Source organism: Heptranchias perlo, chromosome 43 (genome assembly GCF_035084215.1).
Source record: "Heptranchias perlo isolate sHepPer1 chromosome 43, sHepPer1.hap1, whole genome shotgun sequence".
NCBI lineage: Eukaryota > Metazoa > Chordata > Chondrichthyes > Hexanchiformes > Hexanchidae > Heptranchias > Heptranchias perlo.
In genome coordinates, this window is record NC_090367.1 from 3,881,693 (window position 1) to 3,901,093 (window position 19,401).

General features: G+C 56.5%; 1 protein-coding gene across 1 annotated transcript in view; it reads right to left on the minus strand.

The window, feature by feature from the left end:
• LOC137306339 (serine/threonine-protein kinase MRCK alpha-like) overlaps positions 1 to 19,401 on the minus strand; it is a 72,611-nt gene that overhangs the window by 21,382 nt on the left and 31,828 nt on the right. The window contains 16 exon segments of the mRNA XM_067975486.1: positions 397 to 478; positions 876 to 1,015; positions 1,222 to 1,352; positions 2,985 to 3,090; positions 4,145 to 4,225; positions 5,243 to 5,365; positions 5,889 to 5,923; positions 6,968 to 7,056; positions 8,491 to 8,639; positions 10,566 to 10,671; positions 11,761 to 11,885; positions 13,176 to 13,281; positions 14,180 to 14,427; positions 15,069 to 15,167; positions 16,780 to 17,010; positions 18,994 to 19,109. Of these exon segments, the coding sequence (XP_067831587.1) occupies positions 397 to 478; positions 876 to 1,015; positions 1,222 to 1,352; positions 2,985 to 3,090; positions 4,145 to 4,225; positions 5,243 to 5,365; positions 5,889 to 5,923; positions 6,968 to 7,056; positions 8,491 to 8,639; positions 10,566 to 10,671; positions 11,761 to 11,885; positions 13,176 to 13,281; positions 14,180 to 14,427; positions 15,069 to 15,167; positions 16,780 to 17,010; positions 18,994 to 19,109 (1,967 nt within the window).

The window sequence follows — 19,401 nt, forward strand, 5'->3', positions numbered from 1 at the left end:
AATGGCCTCCTCCTGTTCCTATGTTCCCGAGGGAGGGGAGGAGTTCCAGAGTTTGGGGTCGTAGGGGAAGAATGAGATAGAGCAGGAGAGTGGGGTGATGTGAGGGAGGAGAAAGAGCAGGCAGGACAGGGGATTTGATGTTACAAAAGAGGAAATCTCAGAGGATCTTTACTGACTTGGCCGATTTCAGCTCTGGGAACAGGAGGGGCCAGAACTGGACTCAGTCCCCTGGACTCAGGAAAAAAAACCAATTATCTAGGGTTCCCGCTCCGAATCACTGCCCAGTGACCCCTGGGTTAGGGAGAGAGGAGAATCAGCCAGGGTTCCTGCTCCTGATCACTGCCCCGTGACCCTAAAGTGTAAGGGTTATGGGATACCCTCGATGGTCTCACTCACCCTGAATATACAAGGAACGTCCCTTTTGTTGGCGTGAATCACGTCAGAGGAGAACACAGAGCTCACGGAGAATTCTTCATCCCTGAAACACAAATGACGAACTCTTCACCCAGAGATTACACAGTGAAGCCCAGGGCAACAGAGGAACACTGAAAAACAGGCCACACATCCCAACTGGCCCATGCCAACCTCATAAACTCCACCTACCCACCCGCCCTCGCCCCGCGGCCCCCGCTCCCGCCCTCTCCCCGCGGCCCCCCGCTCCCGCCCTCTCCCCTCACTCCCGCCTCCTGTCCTGGTAACAATACACAATTCAGTCACTCTTTGGGGTGTAAAGCTCCCCCCGTGAGTTGCTGGTGTCAAACCAAGGGCTGCCCCTCAGGGATTTGATGCCTTCCCCGCGGAGGGTGGGGGGCAGCGACCCTGGGGAGAGGGGGAAGGGAGCGAGGTTGCGGCCTTCGATCTCCGACTGGACGTACCGCAGGTCGACGACGTGGGTGATGGCTGCGTTGGATTGCGAGCTCCTCCCCTCCGCTGTCTCGTAGATGAAAATCTTAAAGTCGCAGAGGACAGCGTAGGCCTTCTCCCAGCCTTTCTTCACCCCTGCCGGTTTTGGGACCTGAGGGACAGGAACGAGAGATCAGAGAGAGCACCGTGATGGGGTGGGGGGGGTCAGAGGGAGCAGACCCACGAGCACGCAGAGCGGGGCCGTGCTGGACACGAGACCGAGCGTCCTCTTCTCCGGCCCACACCCGTATCCCGCCCCCCCCCCCCTCCGCCCCCCCCCCCCCTCCGCCCCCCCCCCCCCCTCCGCCCATCGCTTACCGACACGAAGCCCTCGAACGCGGTTCCGGATCCTGTGATTGGGTGAATTCCCAGCGACCGGATCTGGTCGGGCGGCGATGGACAGATCAGTGCCTCAGCAGAGCAGGCGGAGTGACACACGAAGGTACAGACTGTAGGGCGGAGAGGGGGAGAGCGGTGAGGGAGGAGCCTTAGCACGCAGAACAACACATACCCTGCATTTATATAGCGCCTTTAACACAGTAAAACGTCCCTCGGCCCTTCACAGGAGCGATTATCAAACAAAATTTGACACCGAGCCACATGAGGAGATATTAGGACAGGTGACCAAAAGCTCGGTCAAAGAGGGAGGTTTTAAGGAGCGTCTTAAAGGAGGAGAGAGAGAGGCGGAGAGGTTTAGGGAGGGAATTCCAGAGCTTAGGGCCCAGGCAGCTGAAGGCACGGCCGCCAATGGCGGAGCGATTAAAATCGGGGATGCGCAAGAGGCCAGAATTGGAGGAGCGCGGAGATCTCGGAGGGTTGTAGGGGCTGGAGGAGGTTACAGAGATAGGGAGAGGGGGCGAGGACCGTGGAGGGATTTGAAAAGAAGAATGAGAATTTTAAATTCGAGGTGTTCCCGGATCGGGAGCCGATGTAGGTCAGCGAGCACAGGGGGGGGGTGAGGGGTGAACGGGACTCGGGGCGAGTTAGGATACGGGGGGGGCCAGAGTTTTGGATGAGCTGAAGTTTACAGAGGATGGAAAATGGGAGACCGGCCAGGGGAGAGTTGGAATAGTGAAGTCTAGAGGTGATAACGACACAGATGAGGGTTTCAGCAGCAGATGAGCTGAGGCAGAGGCGGAGTCCGATGATGTTACGGAGATGGAAGTAGATAAAGCACGGGTTAGATACAGAGTAAAGCTCCCTCTATACTGTCCCGTCAAACACTCCCAGGACAGGTACAGGGTTAGATACAGAGTAAAGCTCCCTCTACACTGTCCCGTCAAACACTCCCAGGGCAGGTACAGGGTTAGATACAGAGTAAAGCTCCCTCTACACTGTCCCGTCAAACACTCCCAGGGCAGGTACAGGGTTAGATACAGAGTAAAGCTCCCTCTACACTGTCCCATCAAACACTCCCAGGGCAGGTACAGGGTTAGATACAGAGTAAAGCTCCCTCTATACTGTCCCATCAAACACTCCCAGGGCAGGTACAGGGTTAGATACAGAGTAAAGCTCCCTCTACACTGTCCCGTCAAACACTCCCAGGGCAGGTACAGGGTTAGATACAGAGTAAAGCTCCCTCTACACTGTCCCGTCAAACACTCCCAGGGCAGGTACAGCACGGGCTAGATACAGAGTAAAGCTCCCTCTACACTGTCCCATCAAACACTCCCAGGGCAGGTACAGCACGGGTTAGATACAGAGTAAAGCTCCCTCTACACTGTCCCATCAAACACTCCCAGGGCAGGTACAGGGTTAGATACAGAGTAAAGCTCCCTCTACACTGTCCCATCAAACACTCCCAGGGCAGGTACAGGGTTAGATACAGAGTAAAGCTCCCTCGACACTGTCCCATCAAACACTCCCAGGGCAGGTACAGGGTTAGATACAGAGTAAAGCTCCCTCTACACTGTCCCATCAAACACTCCCAGGGCAGGTACAGCACGGGTTAGATACAGAGTAAAGCTCCCTCTACACTGTCCCATCAAACACTCCCAGGGCAGGTACAGCACGAGTTAGATACAGAGTAAAGCTCCCTCGACACTCCCCCTAACCCAGGATTCAGTGAACAATGATCTTACCTTCACAGCTGAATCCCTGCCGTGCCAGGCCCACCATGAGTGATGTACAACGCATGCACTTTGTGGGGAAGTGGAAGGATTTCAGCTTGAAATGGTGAGGTGTGGGCTGCAACATAAAATATCATGATAAAATTACACAGATCGGGAATCACATACATCGAATGTACAGCACAGAAACAGGCCATTCGGCCCAACTGGTCTATGCCAGTGTTTATGCTCCACACGAGCCTCCTCCCTCCCTCCCTTCATCTCACCCTATCACCCTATCCTTCTATTCCTTTCTCCCTCATGTGTTTATCGAGCTTCCCCTAAAGACAGAAGCTCGTTTACCAACAGTGAGTTCCATCCAAGGAGGAATCGAGAGAAATCAACTCTGGGCAGATGAACTAGCCGTCACTCCTGGCTCCCAACCCTGTCACTCCGTCACAGGAGTGAAGGATTAAAGTCTCGCTCTCCTGATTTAAAGATCTTCCATGGATCGGGGAGTCTCAATCTGCTTCATGGTTCACACTGGAAATACAGCCCCAAATATCACCCGAAACCAGCAGTGTAGAGGGAGCTTTACTCTGGATCTAACCCTGTACCTGCCCTGGGAGTGTTTGATGGGACAGTGTAGAGGGAGCTTTACTCTGGATCTAACCCTGTACCTGCCCTGGGAGTGTTTGACGGGACAGTGTAGAGGGAGCTTTACTCTGTATCTAACCCGTGCTGTACCTGCCCTGGGAGTGTTTGATGGGACAGTGTAGAGGGAGCTTTACTCTGTATCTAACCCTGTACCTGCCCTGGGAGTGTTTGATGGGACAGTGTAGAGGGAGCTTTACTCTGTATCTAACCCGTGCTGTACCTGCCCTGGGAGTGTTTGATGGGACAGTGTAGAGGGAGCTTTACTCTGTATCTAACCCTGTACCTGCCCTGGGAGTGTTGATGGGACAGTGTAGAGGGAGCTTTACTCTGTATCTAACCCTGTACCTGCCCTGGGAGTGTTGATAGGACAGTGTAGAGGGAGCTTTACTCTGTATCTAACCCGTGCTGTACCTGCCCTGCGAGTGTCCCATTCTCCAGCAGTAACATCCCTCACCTCAAATACCAAAACTCACTGAAGATACCCCAAATTGGAATGGTTTTAGACTGTTGCAGGCGTCAGCTGTTGAAGACCCTACCTTGGGCACGGGCTGGCTGACCGGTGGGGGACCTGTGGGTTTCTTTACCAGCTTTCTTGGAGACAACGGTTTTGCGTTTAACTGGGAAAGAGAGAAAGACAATCAGCAAAGGGAAGATTGGACCCAGTCTGCAGCAACTGCCTCGCAATAAATTAATGCGCCATCTGGAATGGCGGGGGAGCTTTTGTTTTATTCATTCTCGGAGTGTGGGTGTCGCCTGGTTTACCCTCGAGAAGGTGGCTGTAATGAGGTCTGGAGACGAGTGCTTCTGACAGAACCCATCCCGAGCAGGGTGATCGCTGACTAAGTGCCGCTGGATAGCACAGTCGACCACACCTTCTGCCACTCTGCTGACGGTTGAGAGTCGGCTGACGGGCGGTAATTGGCCGGGTTGGATTCGTCCTGCTTTTTGTGGGCAGGACATACCTGGGCATCTTTCCACATTGTCGGAATATACAACACTCCCACCCATATAAAGAACGCTGCCTCAACTCGCCAAGGCTTCTTCGACAGCACCTCCCAAACCCGCGACCTCTACCACCTAGAAGGACAAGGGCAGCAGGCACATGGGAACAACACCACCTGCACGTTCCCCTCCGAGTCACACACCATCCCGACTTGGAAATATATCGGCCGTTCCTTCATCGTCGCTGGGTCAAAATCCTGGAACTCCCTTCCTAACAGCACTGTGGGAGAACCTTCACCACACGGACTGCAGCGGTTCAAGAAGGCGGCTCACCACCACCTTCTCAAGGGCAATTAGGGATGGGTAATAAATGCCCGGCCTCGCCAGCGACGCCCACATCCCGAGAATGAATTGAAAGGAAACGTATGCGCACACACACACACGCACAGACATTTTCCACTGGCCTGTGAACCCTCCTCTCTAACCCAGGGCGGTGAGGCCAATCGTGCCCTCTGCTGCCACGCCAGGCTGGACCAACGCGAGCTCAGTGCGCCCGGGGAAAACGGAAACACGGCCCTGACGTCCGATTAAAGTGAAAGCCGGCCGCAAGGTTCCAGGTGCGGATACAAAGCAGCAGCAGAGAAGTGGTCAAAGGTCAAAGGTGGGGAACTGGCCGGCCCCGCCACACTCACGTCTCCTGCTTCGCCACCTCTCAGGGCCGGACTCTGGGCTCCGGACTCCGGCTCTGCGCTCGTCGCAGCCTTCGTGATGTCCGGAGACTGCCGTGAAGTGCTGGAAAATTCCAGCGACTCGAACTGTCGAACAACAACAATGAGATGCATTTATATAGCGCCTTTAATGTCGCAAAACGTCCCAAGGCCCTTCACAGGAGCGTAAATCAGACTAAATTTGACACCGAGCCACATGAGGAGATATTAGGACAGGTGACCAAAAGCTTGGTCAAAGAGGTAGGTTTTAAGGAGCGTCTTAAAGGAGGAGAGAGAGGCGGAGAGGTTTAGGGAGGGAATTCCAGAGCTTAGGGCCCAGGTGGCTGAAGGCACGGCCGCCAATGGCGGGGCGATGGAAATCGGGGATGGTCAAGAGGCCAGAATTGGAGGAGCGCAGAGATCTCGGAGGGTTGTAGGGGCTGGAGGAGGTTAGAGTGGGATTGGAGGGGATCCGGGGGTTGGGGGTTTAAGCAGGAGGGCGATTAACTGTGGTTTTAAAAGGGACGGGAACAACGGCAGAAAGATTAACGATGTCAGTGAGTGTGGGACAGGGGGCAGGAGAAGATTTCAAACACAGTCTCTTTACAAACGCTGGCATCCTGTTACTTACCGAGAGAAATGAGAAGAAAGAATCCTGAGGTAAACCTGTGGGACAGTCAAAGTTTGATCCCGGGTTAATGTCTACATTATTATAGAAATAAATATTATCCATTGTCCGCCTGGGGATCACACTCCTTCTCCATGGACCGAGCCCCCCTTCCCCATAGACCGGGGCCCTCACCCCCTTCCCCAGAGACCGGGGCCCTCACCCCCTCCCCCATAGACCAGGGCCCTCACCCCCTCCCCCATAGACCGGGGCCCTCACCCCCTCCCCCATAGACCGGGGCCCTCACCCCCTCCCCCATAGACCGGGGCCCTCACCCCCTCCCCCATAGACCGGGGCCCTCACCCCCTCCCCCATAGACCGGGGCCCTCACCCCCTCCCCCATAGACCGGGGCCCTCACCCCCTCCCCCATAGACCGGGGCCCTCACCCCCTCCCCCATAGACCAGGGCCCTCACCCCCCTCCCCCATAGACCAGGGCCCTCACCCCCTCCCCCATAGACCGGGGCCCTCACCCCCTCCCCCATAGACCGGGGCCCTCACCCCCTCCCCCATAGACCGGGGCCCTCACCCCCTCCCCCGTAGACCAGGGCCCTCACCCCCTCCCCCATAGACCGGGGCCCTCACCCCCACAGACCAGGGCCCTCACCCCCCTCCCCCACAGACCAGAGCCCTCACCCCCCTCCCCCACAGACCAGAGCCCTCACCCCCCTCCCCCACAGACCAGAGCCCTCACCCCCCTCCCCCACAGACCAGGGCCCTCACCCCCCTCCCCCACAGACCAGAGCCCTCACCCCCCTCCCCCACAGACCAGGGCCCTCACCCCCCTCCCCCACAGACCAGGGCCCTCACCCCCCTCCCCCATAGGCCAGGCCGTGTTGGTGTTTATCCTCCAGGCGAGCAGAATCCTAATCCCATGTTCCCACCATGTTCCCATATCCCGTTATCCCCCGTTCCTTCAGCGACCTGTCAAACCCATTCCTCAACGTTAACAGGGTCTCTGCTTCAATCAACGGGCGGCTTCCGGCAGTTTCCAGCCACTCGGAGCCCTCCCCAAGGCGAGGTGAAACCCGAGGCGTTTATTACCTTCCCGAACCTTGGTCTCCACCTCCACCTTCAGTTTCTCCACCTCCATCTTCAGAGCTTCATTCTGCTTCTCCAATTCTTGTAACTTGCTGCAGAGAACAGAGACGGGTCAGGTCAGTGTTACAGAGGGTGTAAGGGGCTGCTATCACAGGTCTGGATACACAGGGGAGAGGCAACGGGTCACAGCTCCCTCTACACTGTCCCATCAAACACTCCCAGGGCAGGTACAGGGTTAGATACAGAGTAAAGCTCCCTCTACACTGTCCCATCAAACACTCCCAGGGCAGGTACAGCACGGGTTAGATACAGAGTAAAGCTCCCTCTACACTGTCCCGTCAAACACTCCCAGGGCAGGTACAGCACGGGTTAGATACAGAGTAAAGCTCCCTCTACACTGTCCCATCAAACACTCCCAGGGCAGGTACAGGGTTAGATACAGAGTAAAGCTCCCTCGACACTGTCCCATCAAACACTCCCAGGGCAGGTACAGGGTTAGATACAGAGTAAAGCTCCCTCTACACTGTCCCATCAAACACTCCCAGGGCAGGTACAGGGTGAGATACAGAGTAAAGCTCCCTCTACACTGTCCCATCAAACACTCCCAGGGCAGGTACAGGGTTAGATACAGAGTAAAGCTCCCTCTACACTGTCCCATCAAACACTCCCAGGGCAGGTACAGGGTTAGATACAGAGTAAAGCTCCCTCTACACTGTCCCATCAAACACTCCCAGGGCAGGTACAGGGTTAGATACAGAGTAAAGCTCCCTCTACACTGTCCCGTCAAACACTCCCAGGGCAGGTACAGGGTTAGATACAGAGTAAAGCTCCCTCTACACTGTCCCATCAAACACTCCCGGGGCAGGTACAGGGTTAGATACAGAGTAAAGCTCCCTCTACACTGTCCCATCAAACACTCCAGGGCAGGTACAGCACGGGTTAGATACAGAGTAAAGCTCCCTCTACACTGTCCCATCAAACACTCCCAGGGCAGGTACAGGGTTAGATACAGAGTAAAGCTCCCTCGACACTGTCCCGTCAAACACTCCCAGGGCAGGTACAGGGTTAGATACAGAGTAAAGCTCCCTCTACACTGTCCCATCAAACACTCCCAGGGCAGGTACAGCACGGGTTAGATACAGAGTAAAGCTCCCTCTACACTGTCCCATCAAACACTCCCAGGGCAGGTACAGGGTTAGATACAGAGTAAAGCTCCCTCTACACTGTCCCATCAAACACTCCCAGGGCAGGTACAGCACGGGTTAGATACAGAGTAAAGCTCCCTCTACACTGTCCCGTCAAACACTCCCAGGGCAGGTACAGCACGGGTTAGATACAGAGTAAAGCTCCCTCTCCACTGTCCCATCAAACACTCCCAGGGCAGGTACAGGGTTAGATACAGAGTAAAGCTCCCTCTACACTGTCCCGTCAAACACTCCCAGGGCAGGTACAGGGTTAGATACAGAGTAAAGCTCCCTCTACACTGTCCCGTCAAACACTCCCGGGGCAGGTCGCTGATCCCTTACCATTCAGTGGCCAGATTTGTGGCCTTGTTTTCGTTCAGCTGCTCCTGCAGTGATTGTTTGGCCCGTATCTCTGCTTCCAGCGCCGACTGCAATTCCAGTTTGGCCGAGGCTTCCAGTTTCTGAAGACGTCGGGCCTTCCAGGGCTTGTCCTGCGTCACCAGAGAAGACCGAGAGTTTACAATCTCTCCAACTACACAAGCTTCATTTATTTAACTTCTCCCCGTATCCCTCACTCCCACCTCCCCACCTTCTCCCCGTATCCCTCACTCCCACCTCCCCACCTTCTCCCCGTATCCCTCACTCCCACCTCCCCACCTTCTCCCCGTATCCCTCACTCCCACCTCCCCACCTTCTCCCCGTATCCCTCACTCCCGCCTCCCCACCTTCTCCCCGTATCCCTCACTCCCACCTCCCCACCTTCTCCCCGTATCCCTCACTCCCGCCTCCCCACCTTCTCCCCGTATCCCTCACTCCCGCCTCCCCACCTTCTCCCCGTATCCCTCACTCCCACCTCCCCATCTTCTCCCCGTATCCCTCACTCCCGCCTCCACACCTTCTCCCCGTATCCCTCACTCCCACCTCCCCACCTTCTCCCCGTATCCCTCACTCCCACCTCCCCACCTTCTCCCCGTATCCCTCACTCCCACCTCCCCACCTTCTCCCCGTATCCCTCACTCCCGCCTCCCCACCTTCTCCCCGTATCCCTCACTCCCGCCTCCCCACCTTCTCCCCATATCCCTCACTCCCGCCTCCCCACCTTCTCCCCGTATCCCTCACTCCCGCCTCCCCACCTTCTCCCCGTATCCCTCACTCCCGCCTCCCACCTTCTCCCCATATCCCTCACTCCCACCTCCCCATCTTCTCCCCGTATCCCTCACTCCCGCCTCCCCACCTTCTCCCCGTATCCCTCACTCCCACCTCCCCACCTTCTCCCCGTATCCCTCACTCCCACCTCCCCACCTTCTCCCCGTATCCCTCACTCCCACCTCCCCACCTTCTCCCCGTATCCCTCACTCCCACCTCCCCACCTACTCCCCGTATCCCTCACTCCCACCTCCCCACCTTCTCCCCGTATCCCTCACTCCCACCTCCCCACCTTCTCCCCGTATCCCTCACTCCCACCTCCCCACCTTCTCCCCGTATCCCTCACTCCCACCTCCCCACCTTCTCCCCGTATCCCTCACTCCCACCTCCCCACCTACTCCCCGTATCCCTCACTCCCGCCTCCCCACCTTCTCCCCGTATCCCTCACTCCCGCCTCCCCACCTTCTCCCCGTATCCCTCACTCCCACCTCCCCACCTTCTCCCCGTATCCCTCACTCCCACCTCCCCACCTTCTCCCCGTATCCCTCACTCCCGCCTCCCCACCTTCTCCCCGTATCCCTCACTCCCACCTCCCCACCTTCTCCCCGTATCCCTCACTCCCACCTCCCCACCTTCTCCCCGTATCCCTCACTCCGCCTCCCCACCTTCTCCCCGTATCCCTCACTCCCGCCTCCCCACCTTCTCCCCGTATCCCTCACTCCCACCTCCCCACCTTCCCGTATCCCTCACTCCCACCTCCCCACCTTCTCCCCGTATCCCTCACTCCCACCTCCCCACCTTCTCCCCGTATCCCTCACTCCCGCCCGCTCCCCGTATCCCTCACTCCCGCCTGCTCCCCGTATCCCTCACTCCCACCCGCTCCCCGTATCCCTCACTCCCGCCCGCTCCCCGTATCCCTCACTCTCGCCTGCTCCCCGTATCCTCTCACTCCCGCCTCCCCACCTTCTCCCCGTATCCCTCACTCCCGCCTCCCCACCTACTCCCCGTATCCCTCACTCCCGCCCCGCTCCCCGCATCCCTCGCTCCCACCTCCCTCGCCACATCCCTCGCTCCCGCGTCCCTCGCTCCCGCCCGCTCCCCGCATCCCTCACTCATCCCTCGCTCCCCGCCCGCTCCCCGCATCCCTCACTCATCCCTCGCTCCCGCCCGCTCCCCGCATCCCTCGCTCCCGCCCGAGGACTCGACCAGATGACCACACCTCATTCCCAGGACAATCAGGCACAGAAGAGCCAGGACCCACAAGGCCTTACCACAGACTTCACATTCCCGCTCAAACTTTTCAGGGAGTCCAGTTCCTCCGTCATCTTGGTGGCCAGTGACTGGAGATACCCTCGAGCTTCCTTCTCATCGCTCACCCTGTCAACACAGGCATCCATCACCCTCTGTTCACAGCTCCCAGTGGTTCAGTGGGGAGAAAACGGGAAACCAGGACTGGTCCAGCCCTGGCTTGGTCTGAGTTTGCCGATCTCGTCCAGTGTGGGACTGAGCCCCACGCAGAGCAGGAGAGGGCCCAGAGCCCAGGCTCCAGGTCAGCGGAGTAAAGCTCGGGCCTCAGCATCACACGCAGTGTGGATGGAAGCATAAAATGACAGAGAGGGATTAATAGATTCAGTGAATGGGCAAAACTGTGGCAAATGGATTTCACTGTGGGCAAGTGTGAGGTCATCCACTTTGGACCTAAAAAGGAGAGATCAGAGTACTTTCTAAATGGTGAAAAGCTCGAAACAGTGGAAGTCCAAAGAGACTGAGGGGTCCATGTACATAGATCATTAAAATGTCATGGACAGGTACAGAAAATAATCAAAAAGGCCAATGGAACGCTGGCCTTTATATCCAGAGGACGAGAATACAAGGGGGTAGAATTTATGCACCTGGAGATACTGTGTTCAGTTCTGGGCACCGCACCTCAGGAAGGATATATTGGCCTTGGAGGGAGCGCAGTGTAGATTTACCAGAATGATACCCGGACTCCAAGGGTTAAATTACGAGGATAGATTACACAAACTAGGGTTGTATTCCCTGGAATTTAGAAGATTAAGGGGCGATTTGTTCAAAGTATTCAAGATATTAAGGGGAACAGATAGGGTAGATAGAGAGAAACTATTTCTGCTGGTTGGGGAGTCCAGGACTAGGGGACATGGCCTGAAAATTAGAGCCAGGACTTTCAGGAGTGAAGTTAGGAAACACATCGACACACAAAGGGTGGGAGTAGTTTGGAACTCTCTTCCGCAAATGGCAGCTGATGCTAACTCAATTGTTAATTTTAAATGTGAGATTTTTGTTAACCAAGGGGCGGGGTAGATGGAGTTAGGTCACAGATCAGCAATGATCTCATTGAGTGGCGGAACAGGCTCGAGGGGCTGAATGGCCTCCTCCTGTTCCTGTGTCCCCTTCCTCCCCTCGCCCTCCCAGTCCCGCGGGATTGCTGCTCCCAAAAACCCTTACCATTGGACGATTTCCGAGACCTGGCTGTCCCACTGAGTTACCGACTCTGCCCTGCTCTGCAGTGCCTGCTGCTGCACCTCCAGATGTTTGTTGGTGGACTGCAACTTGGCCAGCTGTTCCATGAGCTGCGGGAAGCCAGAGGTCACAAGTTAGACCTGGATGTGAAATCCTTTCTCCCATCTTCTCATTCTCCCCTCAATACAAAGACCCTGTCCCATTAAGGGAGTCGGCCATGACTCAGTGGGTGTCTCTCTCTCTCTCTCTCTCTTGCCCGAGTCAGGAGGTCATGGGTTCGAGCCCCCACTCCAGAGACTTGAGCCCATAATCCAGGCCGACACTCCCAGTGCCAGTACTGAGGGAGTGCTGCACTGTCGGAGGTGCCGTCTTTCGGATGAGACGTTAAACCGAGGCCCTCTCAGGTGGATGTAAATGATCCAATTGGAAGAAGAGCAGAGGGAGTTCTCCCTGATGTCCTGGGGCCAGTATTTACCCCTCAACCAACATCACTAAAAAAATAGATGATCTGGTCATTTATCACATTGCTGTTTGTGGGATCTTGCTGTGCGCAAATTGGCTGCCGCATTTCCGACATTACAACAGTGACTACACTTCAAAAAAAGTACTTCATTGGCTGTAAAGCACTTTCCAACGTCCCGAGGTGGGGAAAGGCGCTATATAAATGCAAATCTTTCCTTTTCTGTCTCCCATAAAGGCCCCAATTTTTCAAGGCGGAGCAGCCCCCAATTCAACCGGTCGTTCCGTAAAACTCTGCCTGTGACACTGGGCCGGAGCCTCGACCCTCTCCTCCACACTGCCCCAGGCCTGGATGGTCTCCCAGTGCCTCGTTGACCAGGGCGGGTACCCAGTGCTCCGGGTGGGGCCCCACTCGGCCCACCAAGATCTAAACTCAGCCGGACTGGCATTTTAAACCAGTATCCAGACTTTTACAGCACACAAGAAAGGCCATTCGACCCATCGCCCGTGCCCCTCTCCCTGAAAGAGCTCTCGCCTTAGTCCCATTCCCCTGTCCAAATCGTTTCAAAGTATTTAGCAATAGTCCCAACGCTGAGCCCTGGGGGGGGGGGGAATACCTGCTCTTTCCATCCCTCCAGTTCAAGAACTAACCATCGCCCTCTGTTCCCATCCATGTTTCCCACCTTCCCATGAGCCTTTATTTCATCCACAAGCCTCCCATGTGGCACTTTATCAAATGCCGTTTGTTAGTCCATATACACAAGATCCACTGCATTTCCTTCATCACTCCGCTCCCCCAGGTCTCTCAGCGCCCTCCCCCTCCGACGCCACTGCGGGAACCTCCCTCCTGCAAACACTGGACACTCCGCAGGTATATAAGCTGCGCCCTGTGTTCACGCTCACTAACGCCCCGTGCGAGAGCGAAGACGCAGGCCATTCACCGGCTCCAGCTCCACGCTCAGCTTCAGGTTCTCCGCCTTCAGCAAATTCTTCTCCTGCTCGTGCTCCGTCCTCAGCTCCATCAGGGCTTCCTCCTGCTCCAGGCGCCTGCGGACGTCAGACAGGGCGGGCGGTTAGCTAGTGCTGTGCCACGGTGGACTCCTTGCTCCCAACCGGGAGCTCTGGACTCAACTGTCCTCTACACCAGTGTATCCAGCAGCCCCACCGCACCCTCCCCCCACCTCCCCGCGATCTCCCGTTCTACACGGGACCCAGCGGGCAGGGCTCCGATTCCCAGCAGCCAATACTCCGATTCCCAGCAGGCAGGGCACCAAGTCCCAGCAGGCCAATACTCCGATTCCCAGCAGGCCAATACTCCGATTCCCAGCAGGCAGGGCTCCGATTCCCAGCAGGCCAATACTCCGATTCCCAGCAGGCCAATACTCCGATTCCCAGCAGGCAGGGCACCAAGTCCCAGCAGGCAGGGCACCAAGTCCCAGCAGGCAGGGCACCAAGTCCCAGCAGGCAGGGCACCAAGTCCCAGCAGGCAGGGCACCAAGTCCCAGCAGGCAGGGCACCAAGTCCCAGCAGGCAGGGCACCAAGTCCCAGCAGGCAGGGCACCAAGTCCCAGCAGGCCAATACTCCGATTCCCAGCAGGCAGGGCACCAAGTCCCAGCAGGCCAATACTCCGATTCCCAGCAGGCATTCACCAAGTCCCAGCAGGCATTCACCAAGTCCCAGCAGGCCAATACTCCGATTCCCAGCAGGCATTCACCAAGTCCCAGCAGGCATTCACCAAGTCCCAGCAGGCCAATACTCCGATTCCCAGCAGGCCAATACTCCGATTCCCAGCAGGCCAATACTCCGATTCCCAGCAGGCAGGGCACCAATTCCCAGCAGGCCAATACTCCGATTCCCAGCAGGTAGGGCTCCGATTCCCAGCAGGCCATTCCCCAATTCCCAGCAGGCCATTCCCCAATTCCCAGCAGGCAACCTGCGCCTCACCTTTCGCTCCGTGCTTTCTCCAGCCTGTCCCGACGGGCCGACAGCTCATTCTCCAGCTGGCGTTGCTGGATCTTGGTGTCCGCCAGCTGCATGCGTAGGTTCTTCATGGCGGCCGTGTGCGCGCTCTCCCGCCTCGACAGCTCCTCCTCGTGCATCAGGACTTTCTTCTCCAGATCCGCCTTCACCTTGGCCAGTTCCTGGGTGTGCTGGCTGCCACTCCCACCCGGGGCCCCTCCGACCTGCGTTAGCTGCACAACAGAGCACCCGATCAGTCTACCCGGGGCACGGTGTTGGGGTACGGAGCGGGCGGGGGAAAAAAGGGGAGGAGGGGGGAAAAAGGGGGGAGGGAGGGGGGAGAAAGAGGGGAGGGAGGGGGGGGAGGAAAAAGAGGGGAGGGAGGGGGGAGAAAGAGGGGAGGGAGGGGGGGGAGGAAAAAGAGGGGAGGGAGGGGGGGAAAAGAGGGGGGAGGGGGGAAAAGAGGGGGGAGGGGGGAAAAGAGGGAGGAGGGGGGGAAAGAGGGGAGGGGGTGAAAGAGGGGAGGGGGGCAAAGGGGGAGGAGGGGGGCAAAGGGGGAGGAGGGGGGCAAAGGGGGAGGAGGGGGGGAAAGAGGGAGGAGGGGGGGAAAGAGGGAGGAGGGGGGAAAGAGGGAGGCGGGGGGGAAAGAGGGAGGAGGGGGGAAAAGAGGGAGGAGGGGGGGAAAGAGGGAGGAGGGGGGGAAAGAGGGAGGAGGGGGGAAACAGGGAGGAGGCTATTTGTCTTTAACAAGCAAAATACTGTGGAAGCATTGGGTTGATTAGTGAGAAATTAAATTCTTTCTTTCTGGGCTGGACCCGTGCGCTCGCCTCCCGAGGGAGGGGATCGGACTGTACAGGACACAGGCTCCCCTCACCTTCAGTCTCTCCACCTCCTCCTCCAGCTGCCTCCTCCTCTGCTCACTCCGCTCCCACAGTTCGCGCTGCCTCGCCGTCTCCTCCACCTTCGCTTCCAGCTGCAAATTCAACGGATCAAATCAGACACCGGCACCAAAAGAAACGGCCGCGGTCGGCCCGCAATTCACCGACCCTCCTTTCCCCAGGGCGACTAACCCCGCATTCCCGGCAGTCATGGAATCATAGAATCATAGAAGTTTACAACATGGAAACAGGCCCTTCGGCCCAACATGTCCATGTCGCCCAGTTTATACCACTAAGCTAGTCCCAATTGCCTGCACTTGGCCCATATCCCTCTATACCCATCTTCCCCATGTAACTGTCCAAATGCTTTTTAAAAGACAAAATTGTACCCGCCTCTACTACTGCCTCTGGCAGCTCGTTCCAGACACTCACCACCCTTTGAGTGAAAAAATTGCCCCTCTGGACCCTTTTGTATCTCTCCCCTCTCACCTTAAATCTATGTCCCCTCGTTATAGACTCCCCTACCTTTGGGAAAAGATTTTGACTATCTACCTTATCTATGCCCCTCATTATTTTATAAACTTCTATAAGATCACCCCTTAACCTCCTACTCTCCAGGGAAAAAAGTCCCAGTCTATCCAACCTCTCCCTATAAGTCAAACCATCAAGTCCCGGTAGCATCCTAGTAAATCTTTTCTGCACTCTTTCTAGTTTAATAATATCCTTTCTATAGTAGGGTGACCAGAACTGTACACAGTACTCCAAGTGTGGCCTTACTAATGTCTTGTACAACTTCAACAAGACATCCCAACTCCTGTATTCAATGTTCTGACCAATGAAACCAAGCATGCTGAATGCCTTCTTCACCACCCTATCCACCTGTGACTCCACTTTCAAGGAGCTATGAACCTGTACTCCTAGATCTCTTTGTTCTATAACTCTCCCCAATGCCCTACCATTAACGGAGTAGGTCCTGGCCCAGTCGATGACAGAATCCCCAAGGATTTCACCCACAATCTCACTCCATCTTCCAATTTCCTCCACTTCACCTCAGGATGTCCCAAAGCACTTTACAGCCAATGAAGTACTTTTTTTGAAGTGTAGTCACTGTTGTAATTTAGGAAACGCAGCAGCCAATTTGCGCACAGCAAGATCCCACAAACAGCAACGTGATAAAGACCAGATCATCTGTTTTTTTTTAAGTGATGTTGGTTGAGGGATAAATATTGGCCTCATGGCACCGGGGAGAACTCCCCCCTGCTCTTCTTCCAGTAGCGGCCGTGGGATCTTTTACGTCCACCTGAGAGGGGCAGACGGGGCCTTGATTTAGCGTCTCATCCGAAACAGTGCGGCGCTCCCTCAGTACCGGCACCGGGAGTGTCGGCCTGGATTATGGGGCTCAAGTCTCTGGAGTGGGGGCTCGAACCCACGACCATCTGACACCTCAGATTGAACTCCTGGCACAGGTTTACCTACAAGCTTTACTCGGAAGGCCAATGGGGTAGAGGCCAAACGATGTGAGGCCTTCCACAGTCGCTCAGCAGACCCCCCCCAATATCAGATCCTTGGGATGTTCCAATCATCAGGGTGGTAAATCCACCAGGGGGTGCAGAGAGACTCTCGAATGCCACTCCCCCTTCACTCCCAATCCTTCCCCTGGATCAATCCCAGCACCCAGTTGCCCTGGGGCCACTCGTTCCATCTCACCTCCTTCTTGCTCTTCAGCTCCTGCCGCAGGCTCTCCACTTTCCCCATCACCACCTCCATCTCCTCCTCCCGGTCCCTCAGCTCCCGGGTCAGCTTCTGCTTCTGCGAGCGGAGCTGGGAGTATCGCTCATCCCCGTCCTGGACCTCCTGCACTGCCCGCTGGCTTTTGGCCTGCTCCTCCCGCAGCTCGCGGCTCCAAGCGGTCAGCTGCTGCCGGGCCTCGGCCAGATCCTGGAACGAGAGAGTGAACGAGAGAGAGAGAGAGAGAGAGTGAACGAGAGAGAGAGAGAGAGAGAGAGAGAGTGAACGAGAGGGAGGGAGAGAGAGAGTGAACGAGAGGGAGGGAGAGAGAGAGTGAACGAGAGAGAGGGAGAGAGAGAGTGAACGAGAGAGAGAGGGAGAGAGAGAACGAGAGAGAGAGAGTGAACGAGAGAGAGAGAGAGAGAGAGTGAACGAGAGAGAGAGAGAGAGAGAGAGTGAACGAGAGGGAGGGAGAGAGAGAGTGAACGAGAGGGAGGGAGAGAGTGAGTGAACGAGAGGGAGGGAGAGAGTGAACGAGAGAGAGGGAGAGAGAGAGTGAACGAGAGAGAGGGAGAGAGAGAGTGAACGAGAGAGAGGGAGAGAGAGAGTGAACGAGAGAGAGGGAGAGAGAGAGTGAACGAGAGGGAGGGAGAGAGAGAGTGAACGAGAGGGAGGGAGAGAGAGAGTGAACGAGAGAGAGGGAGAGAGAGTGAACGAGAGAGAGGGAGAGAGAGAGTGAACGAGAGAGAGGGAGAGAGAGCATGAACGAGAGAGAGGGAGAGAGAGAGTGAACGAGAGGGAGGGAGAGAGAGAGTGAACGAGAGAGAGGGAGAGAGAGTGAACGAGAGAGAGGGAGAGAGAGAGTGAACGAGAGAGAGGGAGAGTGAGTGAACGAGAGAGAGGGAGAGAGAGTGAACGAGAGAGAGGGAGAGAGAGTGAACGAGAGAGAGGGAGAGAGAGTGAACGAGAGAGAGGGAGAGAGAGTGAACGAGAGAGAGGGAGAGAGAGTGAACGAGAGAGAGGGAGAGAGAGTGAACGAGAGAGAGGGAGAGAGAGTGAACGAGAGAGAGGGAGAGAGTGAACGAGAGAGAGGGAGAGAGAGTGAACGAGAGAGAGAGTGAACGAGAGAGAGAGAGAGTGAACGAGAGAGAAAGAGAGTAAGGGGGGGGAGGGACTGAGAGAAAGAGAGTGAGAGGAGGAGAAGGGGAGAGAGGGAGATTGAGTGTGGAAGGGAGAGAGGGAGGGAGGAAGGGAGAGGGAGTGAGAGAGGGAGCATGTCACTGCGCACAGTAAATAGAGAGTCTATCGCACAGCAGGATCCCAGCGCTGAGAGCCCAGGTGAAAGTGAGGGAGTTAGGGGCAGGAAGGGATGTCGGAGAAACTCGTTCTCACCCACAGGGGTATCAAGTAGTGGAATTGGTTGCCAGGGAGGACGCTGAAGGGGTCAAGGGGCAATTAGATGTAAATGGGGTCATGGGGCTTGTTTGTGGAGAGAGAAGGATTTGAGGGAAATGGAGAGAAGGTGGGGAGAAGGGGAGAAGGGGGATGAGGGACATGGAGAGAAGGTGGGGATATGGGGAGAGGGGGGGGTTGAGGGACATGGAGAGAAGGTGGGGATATGGGGAGAGGGGGGGGTTGAGGGACATGGAGAGAAGGTGGGGATATGGGGAGAGGGGGGGGTTGAGGGACATGGAGAGAAGGTGGGGATATGGGGAGAAGTGGGGTTGAGGGACATGGAGAGAAGGTGGGGATATGGGGAGAGGGGGGGGTTGAGGGACATGGAGAGAAGGTGGGGATATGGGGAGAGGGGGGGGTTGAGGGACATGGAGAGAAGGTGGGGACATGGGGAGAAGGGGGATGAGGGACATGGAGAGAAGGTGGGGAGGTGGGAGTGAGGGATTGAGGGACATGGTGGGGAGGTGGGAGTGAGGGATTGAGGGGCGCGGGGAGGTGGGAGTGAGGGATTGAGGGGCGTGGGGAGAAGGAGGGATTGAGGGTTGCAAGTAAGGAAGACTCAAGAATCTTCTCAATAACGTGGTCCCTCCAGAACGCAGCACTGACCAGTTCGTCCGTGTGACATTTCGACAGACCTGGAAGTACCAGGTCCTGTTGAAAAGATGAAGATTGGGGAGGAGGTGGGATGTTGGGCTGAGCATGAACTGCCCGCACTGAGGGACTGTCGGGAGACACTACCTTATAAACGGCCTCCATCTCCTGTTTGAGTGCCTTCAGCTGTTTCTCCAGGGACCTCACCAGACTGTTCTCTTCCTCTCTCTTCCTCTTCATCTGGTCATTCTCCAGTTGGTTGTCTGAAAAAAATAACAATCCGACAAGTGAGTCCTTGGAGCTCAGGTCCAGGAGGGTCGGAGGTCGGGGACAACCAGAAAGAGGGGGTTCCAGGAGGGAGAGGGCTGGCAGTGGACGGCAGGTGAAAGAGGACAAGGGCTAGAAAGAGGAGAAATCCGGAGGGCGTGGGCTCGAGGAGGACGGAGCCTCCCAGTGAGTGTGGTCCAATGGAATGTTACAAGGTGTAAAGTTCCCTCCACACCATCCCGTCAAACACTCCCAGGGCAGGTACAGGGTTAGATACAGAGTAAAGCT